Here is a 12,459-nt window from a genome sequence, read left to right on the forward strand (position 1 = left end):
GAGGAGAGCATTGGAATTGCTCTGCRGTTTGCCTCCCTCTCCTTTCTCCCCCTTGGCTTCAGCCTCCCCTCCCAGAAATTTCCTAGTTCGGGGACGTCAGTCCCCGCGCTGCGAATTATGCACCAGCCCCGGGCTGCCTCTGCCGCCTCCTTGGGATATTCCAGCCACTGCGTGGGCTCCGTTTTCCCATCATGTCAAGGTGTAGCGGCTCGGAGTAATTGCCGTTCCGGCAGCATTACTTCTCTCCGCTTTATTTATTTATTTGGCTGCTCAGCTAAAGCCCCAGGGAAGGCAAATCTCACTCTCGTTCAGCAGCTCCCTGCCGCTTGGAGAGAGAAAACAAGGAGGTAAAGCTAAAGCAACAGGGAGCCGCGCCGGGCTGCAACGAAAGCAGCCTGTGCCTGGCCCGAGGGGCTCGGGGAGGGCGGCCGAAGCTCATGGCCACTGGTGGGAGATGTGGGGCTGAGGCACAGGGCGGGTTCGGTCCCCAGGGAGCCTCCGTCCACCGCTGCGCTTGCGCACGGTGCCTCTGCGACTCTGCAGGGCCTCTCCTGCCTTAAAACAGGCTTAGCAAATCCCTCGGGAGRCTCGATCGGTCCCCGTCTCTTCGCCAGGCGACGCGCGGAGCAGAGGCTGCGCCGGGGCCTCATCCTGCAGGGAGCTGCGGGGGTCTGTCGGGGACGGTGCGCCCCGAGATGTCAGCGCTGCCCCACGACCGTGTTGCTCTGCACATCTGCTCCTGCTGGTCCTCACTGCTGGCTAACGCAGGTGCAGCCCGTGTCCTTTGAGATCCGATCTGGCCTCAAACTTGCAGCTCCTGCCCTAGACCAGGGTAACATGATGCTTGGTGTTAAGCTGGGTGCTGTTACTGTGTGTAGCTGAAACCGCAGGGAAATCTGTCTGGACACTAAGTTAATCTCTGTTTTCAGATACAGTTTCTCATGTCAAACAGAAAATGAGACTTATTTATCTAGGTCCTTCTCTAACCGTCCCCATCATAGCACCCAAGCGCTCATCATTATCATGCTTTTGCCAAACTCTGCTTAACCTGTCTCAGTCTCACCTTGTTTATGGACACCTGGAGTAGAAGTTATGGTGCCTGGTATCAGACATCTACCTTGTAGATAACTGACCCAGTCCCTCAAGCTCCCCTTACGGTCAAGGCAGAGACGAGGGCAATTCCAGGGTGCAGTTCTTCTGGCCTCTTTTAGGTGTCTTCCRTCAGATGCGATTGATTGTGTGTTAAAAATATTTGTTTTTCATCACTGCTCATAAAGAGCGCCCAGACGACTATCTCAGAAGTGGACGCCGGTATTGCACATTGCTACAGTTAAATTAGATCAGTCCTATCCCTGCTGCCCGGGCAAGTTTCGAAACATTCAGAGACTCCGTGCCACAAAGCAGGAATACTGAAACCTGCTTAGCAGGTTGCTGTATGAGAGTCCACAGCAGAGTAAAGCTCATGAGAGAGGGTTCGGCAAGTCACAAATTAAGTTCAGCTAGACAAGTGCTGCACACATCGTTGTTTCTCTGCTTTTCATTAGTTTGCAGTTGCTTAATAAGCCCCCAGGTGATGGCAGRATACTTAGTTAATGGGTAGAGATCAAAACTGGAACTTTGAAACCACATACTCCTTTTGGGTATCTTTAAGAATAGGCTGTAGAGGTTTTATTGGAAGCTCTTGGTCTTGTGCCCAGTTTTTCTGACCTGCTTCTATAGCAGTAAATAAAAAAGAGCCGCTCATGAGCCCCAGCACGGGGGCGATATATCCATGTTGTCCAATTGCCTCTTGCGCTGCCTGGGCCTGGACCAACTGCACTTCTCTCGCAGTGCCAAGGCCGTGGGCTGTCTTACTTGCTGGAGCAGACATAGTCCTGGTGTCCAAAGAGACGGAGAGTTAAAAATCAGTCACTCAAAGTCGTTAAAAAAGGCAAAATGTCCCAGATGATCACCTGCGGCAACAGCGGTGGGAAATAACTGTTGCTCCCTTCTGTCATTCGGTTTTTGTACAAGTCCAGTCAGCGCCAGGTAGGACGTGTGTGAGTGTTCCCGTGTGTGTGTGTACGAAAGACAGCGAGAAAGCCAGTGCCTGAGGAGAGAATGGACACGTCAGAGGCTTGGGATGATACTAGCACTGCTCCAAAGACAGGATTTGGTAATTCGTAGCATCAGCAGAGCCAGGCAAGCCCCTTCCAGGGTTTTGCTCTCTTCAGAGCAGAGCTCACAGCCAAACAGCTAGTGCGAGCGTGAGGTAAGATGCAATGTCGCTGAATCCGGCCCCAGGGAAGGCTCTGGGCTGAGTGTGGGCCCTTGGATCTGTCCTTCCTGGCTATAAGGTTTTTAGCAAAAATGGTGAAAACTAGATGGCATGACGACTGGGGGAAAAAAAAGGAAACAGAAATGTATCGCTACCCCATTCCTATGTCTCTGTCTCACTGTATCTCCTGTACATGCCGAGACGGTACATGGAGAGGCAGGTTGAAGGGGAAGAAAAGAATTGCTCATTCTGGATGTGCCAGTCCCACATGGGACAGCRGGTCCTGCCTGGCTGGATGTCCCCTTGCCTGCCTAGATGTCCCTCTGCCCAGCTGGATGTCCCCCTGCCYGTCCCCTCTGCAGCAGCGTGTGCCCCGAACCTCCAGCTCCAGGTGGGGAGCGGGGACCCTCAACTCCCCCCTTAGCCCTGCTCCTTGATGGGCAGACGGGCTGTTGGTGCCTCAAAGAGTAAGAGGTCAGAAAATGCCAACTGAGGTTTCTAAATGTTACCTTTAATGTTAGTGGTAATTCTGGTAGAAAACCTGTCGCTGAACTGCTGTCCTCTCCTGGCCCTGGTGTCCCCCTTTGCCCTGTAGCCATACCTAGGCTTTGCAAAGACTTCAGGAAGGGAATAGAAATCAGTGAGGAATAGTTCTTTAATTTATTTACTCATCACCCCGACATAAGCAAGGGCAGGTTGTTTCTTCAGGGAAAAAACCCAGATAATCCAAAGCTAGCAAGAGCATAACACATCTCCGGTGGCTAAAATCTGGTTCATAGACCTTTGGAAAACGAAATAAAAGATATCCGCTCCCCACCATGAGCAGTGTAGAAAAGCAGGCAGAGTATCTGTAACAACCCCAACTGGGTTATACTTGCTTTGTAGATGGCAACAAATCCTGACCCTCCCAGGCAGGGGAAGCCTGGAGTCGAATCTGAACTGCTGCTTTATTGCATCTAAATTCAGGTCTGTGGCAAGGACTGGAGCATACGAGAGCCGATAGGAATTTTGCCTTTGGGTTCAGGGGGAGCAGGGTTACTGGAGGAGAAAAATCCTGCTGAGGAGCAGAGAAGCTGTCCTCCCTCTGGCCGGAGAGCCACACAGTTTGCAGAGCTGCAAATTATGGAGGCTTCTGCCTGCAAAACAGAGGCCTGAGAATTTGATGGTTTTATAAAATCTGAGCTCTTCTGTCAGTCATCTCGGCAGTTGCTGCAGCGCGGGGTGGATGGGCCTGCGATGCTCCGGGGCTGAGAAAGCAAGTCAGTCGGTCTGTTCAGCTCTCTCTGTTTTCAGTTGCCTCCTGTACTAGCACTAAGTGGTTTACAGCTCCCTCCAGTGATTTTCCACYCCTCTGCTTGCGGACACATATCCAAAAGCAGTGTCAATGGAAGAAATAGAAAATAGGAGAAAGAGAAGAGTCTTGAAGATCTTTGTGGGAATAGCCAGAGCGCTGCAAGGCTACGGAAGGCCGTATGGTGACTTTTTCCACGGGATCAGTCAGACATGTGTCTTACTTGCCAGGGAAGTCTATCAGGGCTTGGATGTTCATCCTAGACTTGCCTGTAAGCTTAGGGGAAGAATTTCCTTTTCAACAACGCATGCATGAAGCAGAGCTTCTAATCCCCTAGTCTGATAATGACACTTTGCATTTATTCTGTCTTTGGTTCATATTTTTCTTTTTGTGAATTAATGCGTTCAGAAGCTCCCCAGGAATTGCACAAATAGAGGATAATGGGTGGAGAATTGGGTTCCTATGAGCCATAGACTGCTCCAGGGTCAGTTAGCAGCTTCTCCCTGTGGAGAAACGTTGTGCCTTTGCACTGTGCTTGTGGCATTCAGGGCTCAGTGGCTGGACCTGCACTGGAAGGAGAAGAGCCACCAAGCCTTCTTGACTTTCAATGCCCTATCATTTTGATCCCAGTTTGGGAATTAGCCTGCGTAAGGAAAGCATTTGTTTCCTGTTGGTCATCTTTAGTTTCACCATTTTGCAAACTTCTGTTTCTTTAATGCGATTTCTCCTGATGAGGACACTCTGCCCTCCTTGCCAGCTGGACAGAGGTGCTGGGCCACGCACGCTCCATGGGCAGAGGCTCCATCCTCTTGCACAGGTCACCCGCGCGCCGCTTGTGAGCAAAGCTGCCGGAAAACTGTCAGTCAGACAGCAAGGAATGTGGTAGCGTGAAAATCCCCGTTGGTTTGTCCGCTCTGGACAGCTCACTATCTTAATGGATAGTCCTGGCTCTAGGGACAGAATATTTATAATCGGCGTTTCTGGCGGACAGAAGATCAATAGTACAACTCCGTGTTTATGCCAGGCAGCTTCTTTGTACACATAAGAAGCTGGAAATCGTCAGCAGAGCTCTTGGTCAAATTCAATACTGCGCTAAAGAATAGGATTAACCTTCATTAATTAGGCAGTTGGCTGTGCTCCACTCTGCTGGTGCTACTGTTTCTCGCTTATCACCGACTGCTAGCCAGTTCTGGGTGGAAGTTTAGGAATATGTGGATAAATATGTCTTCAAGGAGAAGGATTTAAAAAAATGTTTCCCAATACCAGTCGCTGGGATTCTCAACGTCACTGCCTTGAAGTTGCTCCCAACAGCTAGGCTGGATATGGCTAGAAAATTGCAATTGTTAAGCTCCTAGTGTGGAGAAATAGTGGAACCAGAGTTGAATAATAATATCTAGAGCTGGGCTGGTTCATCTGAGATTACGAACGAGCCCAGGCCTGGGCTCGCTTGAAGAGAGCAGCCAGCTGGGAGGCAGAGGAAAGCCCGTATTCCTCTCCTGGCATCCCGCAGCAACGCAGGCCCTTCCAGGCTTCGGAGGCTGTGGCAGGTACGTGGCAATTAGCCGCATCCCCTTTTTGCAGCGGGCTTGAGCGTGTTGCCTTTCACCATCCTGCTAATAGATATGAGCACCTGGGCTCCGTGATTTCGGCCGGGTAAGGTTTCTGCTTCACAGCTGTTTTCAGTAGTTGGCCAGGTTAGGCAAAGCATTACACTGACGCTCTGAAGGCTGTTTTAAAGTCATGTAGCATCTGCCCAAGCCTCTGTGAGCTTACAGAGTTTTATTACAGCAATTCAGTGCCGCGGTTCTGACAGACTGGGAGCCTACGGGTATTGCTGCGACTGAATTGCACTTGCACTGTAAATCAGGAGGGGAGATAAAGCCGGGATCCCCAAGCACCGATTTCGCCTGTGACGTGTGTGGCTTGGGCTGTGCAGCCGTGCCAGACCCCGCTCCGACCTTAGACTGCATAAATCAACTTTTTGTCAGAAAAAAAATGAAACTCATGTGGATTATACCAGGAGGGCTAATCATCTAGGTCAATTATGTACCCTTAAAAAGAGGGGACCTGATTTTCCTGGGGGGATAGCACATTATGTGTATCTGACCTAATGGATGGCTTGATCTTCACTATTTTGGAGCAGCTGGGAATCCCAGTGACACGATGAGCAGCTGGAGGTATGCCAGGCTTTGGGAACAGCTCCACTTATATAAGCGCCCATGTACAGATTGAGGCATCCCACCTGAGGACACTGACACCCTGGATGGTCATTTTGCCTGCTGCTGTGTAGAAGAAACAAAAGATAGCACTTTTAGCTTCATCCAGTAAAACACGGAGTCCTGCTGGCCTTGGAAAAGGTCAAGCAGGGCCAGAGATGTTGGCCGAGAGCCCCGCTGGACAGCACGGGGTGATTCTGCAGCTGGCTCTTTCCATGACTTTTGGACAGGTCTGGTGGGGGGTTCGGCAGGGGAAGAAGTTCCCCGCAGTTTCTGAACCCAGGAGCTGGCGATCCAAGCGATGCTCCACGGAGCTGCAGGGATGGCATATTGAAATGTGCCCAAATGGGCCAGTTCAAGGGAAGGCAAGAGGGACCGTGCTATCCTACCACTTTGGGGAATACCTGGCCAAGATGAAATGGGATTTTTGGTGCTGTGGATTGTCTTCCCTGTTCCTCTCCCCTCCTCCTCCCGCGTTCCCCTGTGGCAGGCTCGGATGGGTGGACAGGGAGCTGGGACCTTTCCCAGGCTTGAGCATGGTTGTGGGCACAGAGGAACTGCTGCTGAGCTGAGGAGAGGTAGCAAGAGAGAGAGCAACAGCAGCGTGGCATTCAAGTGCTTGGTACCTGCTTTGCCTACCTGGGCAAAGGACAGCCTCGTGCTGAAGAGCTCAGCCTTAAAGTAGAGCTGTTGAGCAAAAGGCAGGACGGGAACAGAAGGGCAGGAGCTGAAGTGATCTGGAGACTTCATTGCATCTGGTTTGTAAAAAGGTGGCAACTGAATTGTCCTTGGAAAAAGGAGCAGTGCCTAATGCCACCAACATCAGCTTGTCTGGCGTTTGCTGCTCCTGAGGTGTGGCACTGCGGTGACAGAGGATGCATTGCAGAGGGGTGGTCGTGCAGGTGTGTGGCTGATAACACTGGCCCCATTGATCTACGTTCTGGGCCCAACTCACTGTTTTCTGCTTGTTTAGGGGGGCACGAGCTGGAACAGATGCAACTTATTCTGGAGACGATCCCTGTTATCCACGAGGAGGACAAAGAGGAGCTGCTCAGAGTGATGCCCAGTTTCATCAGCAGTACCTGGGAAGTGAGGAAGCCCCTGCGCAAGCTGCTCCCCGAAGTGAACAGCGAAGGTACCGTAGTGTTTGGTGGTTTCGACAGTGTCCTTCTGGTCGGGCTTCCCCTGGCCGCCTTATTTGCAGACCTGTTTCCTCAGTGGGTTACAGAAATTGTTCTCTAAGGAAAAGTGCACTAACGCTGGTGAATACGAGTTCAGAAATCTCAGGCTGTGCAGCGCAGCTTGCCCAGTACGTCCCTGCATTCCTGTACTGGCCTTGGCTGCCTTGTAGGTAGGATCTTAGCAGGCCCTGAGGGAACATGTTATGGTGATACTTAAAAGATGTGCTTAGGAGGTGAAGGAGGTTTGTGGGAGGAAGGAGCTGTCTGGTCGCAGCTTCCACAACCCCCATCCCTTTGTAGCCAAATCCCCCACTGGACTGGCTGGGGCTTTGGGAAGGAGAAGGAGCATTGCCCAGCATTGAACACGCGAGTTCCATCATAGCTCAAAGCCTTGAACACTTTCCAAAGCATGTCACGTCCCCCCCAAGCCAGCTTTGCTTTGCTGTATTCACATGCCTCTYCTAGAGCTGTGCGGTTTCAGCCCAGAAGTTACTTTCAAAGCCTTGTTCATTTTCTTGTTGTGCTTCTTTGATGAATAAAATTGAATACTACAAGAAAATAAATGCTTTTGCTCCACAAATGTCTGAACTCCACGAGATGGTTGCTAGAGGCAAAACCTTTGTCAAAGCACTCTGGTGTGACTGGAGCTGGGGAATCGCTTGTCTTCAGGCTGTTGTGGCCTGGAATGATTGATCACCACTTCAGTCAGTTCCCTCCTTTGGCAAAATGAACTGTGTCGTTGCAAGGGGGCTGCAAGACTTTTGGACCTGAACTTTAGCGTTGGCAGCTTTGTAGGTAGTCACACATCAGAGGGTGGCATCATACCAGAAGTCAAAGTGGAGCAGTATGTACCAATGCACCACACCAACTCTTCAGAGCTCTTTCCAGGGCCTCTTTCCAGGTCTTTCCAGGATGGCATACCCGGACTTCTGCTTGTTTGGTTACCACCCCAGTCCTCCTGGAGGCTCGCTGGATCAGACATGTTCTCATGGTGCAGCCTGCGCCTCCAAATACTGACTCACACAGTCCTTGCATTTGGGCTTTGCCCTCTCCCTGCTCGGAAATGTGTCTGGGCAGCCTGCGGATGGCTGCCAGGGGGTGCGTGTTGTGCCCTCCCTGCTCCACGCACACCGCCGCCAGCGAGTCTGACATTCAACGTACATGATCTGCAAGGGTGAATTTGCTTTGATGTGCATAACGCGTCAAGACTGAGCCCTACTTATGTTCACTGGCGTAACTCTTAATTGTAAAAGAGTCCGTTAGAGGTGCTTGGCAATTGAGATACTCATCAGCCTTGGTTATCTAGAGACTACGTCAGCCTCCAGTAAGTACTAAATGGATTTATTCCCTGTCATTACTGTGGGAAGAAAGGTCACCTGCAATGCTTACATAATTCATTGAAATTTTCCTGCCTATGTGACCTGAACTCGTAATATATTGTTCCACCATGCTTCTTGCCTGAAGTCAGTGACCTTATGAAGCTATTGATTCCTTCTTAATTAATCCAAGCAATGAAATAATCCAGTGGGAGACAATTGGATTTTGGTTAATATTTAAGCATTGAGGCAACAGAGATTGCCTGTCTTTTCTGCTGAGTGATTTTTGCCCCTAAAACTTCCTTAGCACAAAGAAACAGTCCAATCCATACAATTTTATTTTTATTGGGGATATTTCTGAAGGTACAATGAAAAAGATCTAACTGAAGAAAGGCACATTCCTAGCTGTATTATCTGAAGTCTAAGGGGCTCCTCCATAGACCAAGAATCATCTGAAAAAGCATTATGTCTTTGATGACAGGATTTGATCTTTTCACATAACCTGAGCAAAAGGAATCTTCAAAAAAATCACAACAAACCCTGTATGCTTACATTTAATTCTAGTCACTTTAATTGCACTTAATTTCCTTCCTCCTCATCATAGAAAGAGTTCACTCTGCACTATCTTTGTAAAATAATTTTAGGCAGTCAGAATTCTTTAAATATTAATGGGCAAAATAATTTCATAGTGTTGGTCATGCCAAGGACTTTTAAAAATTGCTCTTTAAATCTAATTCCACTTCAGTTGCACGTACAAATGTGAAATTAGTTGTCTGAAATGAAACGTGCTTGTAGAATGGATCTGAAAGCCTGGAATCAAATCCTGACAACGCCCAAATTCTGCAAATATCCACATTAATTTCATCTGTACTTGGAGGCACCACGTCCCRAAACGCTGCAAAGGCATAAGTCAAGGCACCCTGAAGTATATATAAAGAAGCCTTTTCTCTATTTGAAAAGGTGGGATGTGATTCAGGCCCTGGATCACAGCGCTGGGTATCATGTGTACCCTCCGTCCTGTGGAGGTGCAGTGCTCTCACCGTCATTTCTTCTGTTTTACTAAATGAACTTAAAGCTGTGGGCTGCAGGATCGTTCCAGTGCAAGTGCCCTGCTCCCATCAGGGGTAAGATTGATGCATACGCAGCAAGGACAAATGTGCCTGTTAGATGCACATAGGACTTGACCTTTAATTCCTTTCTTTCTTCAAGCAGATGTGTTATGGGGGATTCATGAGGCTGTTCCTGGAAYGAAAGCTGGTATTGCTTTTGAGGAATCAGTGAGCTTGTTTCTCTGTGATTCACAGCTATTGATTTCCTGGAGAAAATACTGACATTTAACCCGATGGATCGATTAACGGCTGAGATGGGTCTGCAGCATCCTTATATGAGTCCGTATTCTTGCCCTGAGGATGAACCAGTGTCTCAGCATCCGTTCCGGATTGAGGATGAGATTGATGATATTTTACTGATGGAAGCCAACCAGAGCCAGATGTCTAACTGGGAGAGGTACAGTATCCAGGGCTGGTCTAGAGACTACATATTTACTTGAAGTTTTTAGGCAAAACTTGACTGGCAAGTCTCTGACCTGTGGTTAATTTGGTTCAGTAATACATGCTCTAAACCCCCAAAGGACACCTGATTTTCCTTGTCTATGCCGTGTTGCAATTCTAACTCAAGCTGGCACCTTGCTGAAGTCAGTGGACGTTTTGTCATTGATTTCCACAGGGACTACATTTTGGGGCTGCATGTTCAAGTTACTTGGTAGTTCTCTGCTGTTGGTTTTATTAACAGACTGTATTGTCTTCAGTTGAGCTGCATCTGTAATGTTGTAATTCTTGTACTATTCAGGGATCAGGCCTGATCTGGAGATCTGTATTTATCACTTTTCAAGGTGCATAAGCCCCAGAGGCTGCAGTTCCAGGGTTCTTGAAAAAAAAATCCATAACTGTATTGAATTTTAAATGGTTTGCTGAAAGTCATGCAGGAAGTTTAGAGTAGATCAAAGACTTGAACTGAAGTCTCTTATGTCCTAGATTATTATCCTAATTACTAGGCCCTTCCCAGTGACCAGAGCAGGCTAGGACAGAATAAGTAGCTAAGAATTTACTGTGTTCATTTTTCTATAGAGCTCCTTCTATCCCAGCGGTATGAATATTTGAGGAAGCCTGTAGCATTGTTCCTCTCAGTATAGCGGTTAAATCTCCAGACCTCATTAAATCTATTGCTTGGGCTCACCTTGCCACGCTGTCACCTCTTTGCTTCTGTATTTCCTGGCGTGACACAATAAGCAGCGGCCTGGACCGTTAGTCCTCCCGCCCTGCTGGAGAGATTTGGTATAGGGCTGTAAATTTGGCAACACAAGCCAAGTGTTTTCGAAATGGGAAATGGTTTTGCCTGTGTGTTATGGGACACCTCAAGAGCATTTCATTACCAAAAAATAGAGCCCCAAAACCTGGGATAATACATCTTTTAAAGGCAGCTCAATTAGGAACCAGAAAATTCCTGGTCACTTTGAAAACTGTGTCTGAGAATATGAGTGTTGCAGGTAATTGCAACCGAGGTGGTTACGAGTGGTTCAAGAAGTTATTGCTTAGCTAGGTGATACTTCAGGGATGCTCTCAGTCCGTGACATCAGAGTAAACTGGTGATGTCCAATCTCGGTGGTGATTTAAGCTAATCTTTTCTTACTTTTGTTACAGCGGATGAGGAGCGCTCATACTGTCAGTGGCTGTTTCTGGGCTGAGGACAACTCTTAATAATCAACTTACAATTTGATTATCAAGATTATCTAATCATGTTTTAACCCTAGGTGGAGGGAACGTGAGAACCAGTTAAATGAGGGGGCAGACAGTTTGGTCCACTGACTTTTATTCCCATTACTGGTGTCTCCAGGCAGCTTGGGCAAGTTCTCTTGCTAAGTTACGCAGACCCCTGCCTTTTTTAACACACAAGAAAAAGTTCTGTAATATTGCACAAGGTTTTGCTGTGGTTTGATTGAGTATTAGTTTTAAAGAACTTGGAGATCTGTAGGTAAATGGCTTATCAGCGAGAGAAAGGTAGAAGTTGCAGTAGTAGTGTGAATATCTGTTTGAATGCTGATATTTATAATGAAGCCATCAGCTGTGTGTCTAATAGAAGCATGTCTTTCCCAGGTACCAAGTAAGCCTCTCCTCTGATTTGGAATGGAGACATGATAAATACCACGAAATGGATGAGGTCCAGCGAGACCCACGGGCAGGGTCTGAATCCCTTGCTGAAGAAGCACAAGTTGATCCACGAAAATATTCACAGAGCAGCTCAGAGAGGTTCTTAGAGCTATCACACTCATCAATGGACCGAGTATTTGATGCTGATTGTGGGAAATCATGTGATTACAAAGTGGGGTCACCTTCCTACTTGGACAAATTGCTGTGGAGAGACAATAAGCCCCATCATTACTCAGAGCCCAAGCTGATTTTAGATTTATCCCACTGGAAAAGAGCAACCATAGCACCCACAGCTGAGCTATCTCTGGAAGAAGAACCATCCARTCTCTTTCTGGAGATTGCTCAGTGGGTGAAGAGCACGCAGGTGGGTCTTGAGTGTTCCAGTCCACTTCCGGAGATTCAAGAACGGAGCCTGCCATCTTCTCCTCACCATCTCCACAAAGAATCCAAGGAGGTAGGCAGTGAAACAGACCCCGAGTTTGACTTGGATGTCTTCATCTCCAGGGCACTGAAACTTTGCACAAAACCCGAGGATCTTCCAGACAACAAGCTCAATGACATCAACGGGGCCTGCATAGCTGAGCACCCCAATGAGATCGTACAAACAGAAGTGTACCAGAAAGAACGATGGTGAAGCACCTGCACGTGGGAAACACCACTTTCTCCCCCTGTTCCTCTTTGATAGTGTGGCCATTGCCCTGTGCTGAGTGGCTTCAGGCTGTCACTGAGCATCAGTTTTTTACACTATACTGAATGCCTTTTTCTGAAAAGGCAAGCACAAACCGCATACCCCTTTTGATGCCTTAGAAATACATTTAAGGAAATCAAGAGGTGTGAATGAAATACTGGGTTTCTTATACTGCCTTAACAATCTTGCCTTGCAATCTCTGGGACCGGTTTGGAACTTAAATGTACAACAGAAAGATGACAGTACATGATAAGTTTACAAACGGAAGTCAAGTCTACTTCTTTTTCTTTCTTTTTGTATAGTA

General features: G+C 48.1%; 1 protein-coding gene across 2 annotated transcripts in view; it reads left to right on the plus strand.

Moving 5' to 3' along the window:
* Positions 1 to 12,101, plus strand: part of MAPK4 (mitogen-activated protein kinase 4) — a 36,691-nt gene extending 24,590 nt beyond the window's left edge. The window contains exons 3-6 of one of the 2 annotated variants that reach the window (XM_026092254.1): positions 6,738 to 6,899; positions 9,566 to 9,767; positions 11,325 to 11,337; positions 11,400 to 12,101. In XM_026092254.1, the coding sequence (XP_025948039.1) occupies positions 6,738 to 6,899; positions 9,566 to 9,767; positions 11,325 to 11,337; positions 11,400 to 12,101 (1,079 nt within the window). The remainder of the gene's footprint in view (positions 1 to 6,737; positions 6,900 to 9,565; positions 9,768 to 11,324; positions 11,338 to 11,399) is intronic. The other variant, XM_026092253.1, reaches the window with a different exon arrangement.
* The last annotated feature ends 358 nt before the right edge of the window (positions 12,102 to 12,459 follow it).

Source organism: Apteryx rowi, unplaced genomic scaffold, assembly GCF_003343035.1.
Source record: "Apteryx rowi isolate R43461 unplaced genomic scaffold, aptRow1 scaffold_95, whole genome shotgun sequence".
NCBI lineage: Eukaryota > Metazoa > Chordata > Aves > Apterygiformes > Apterygidae > Apteryx > Apteryx rowi.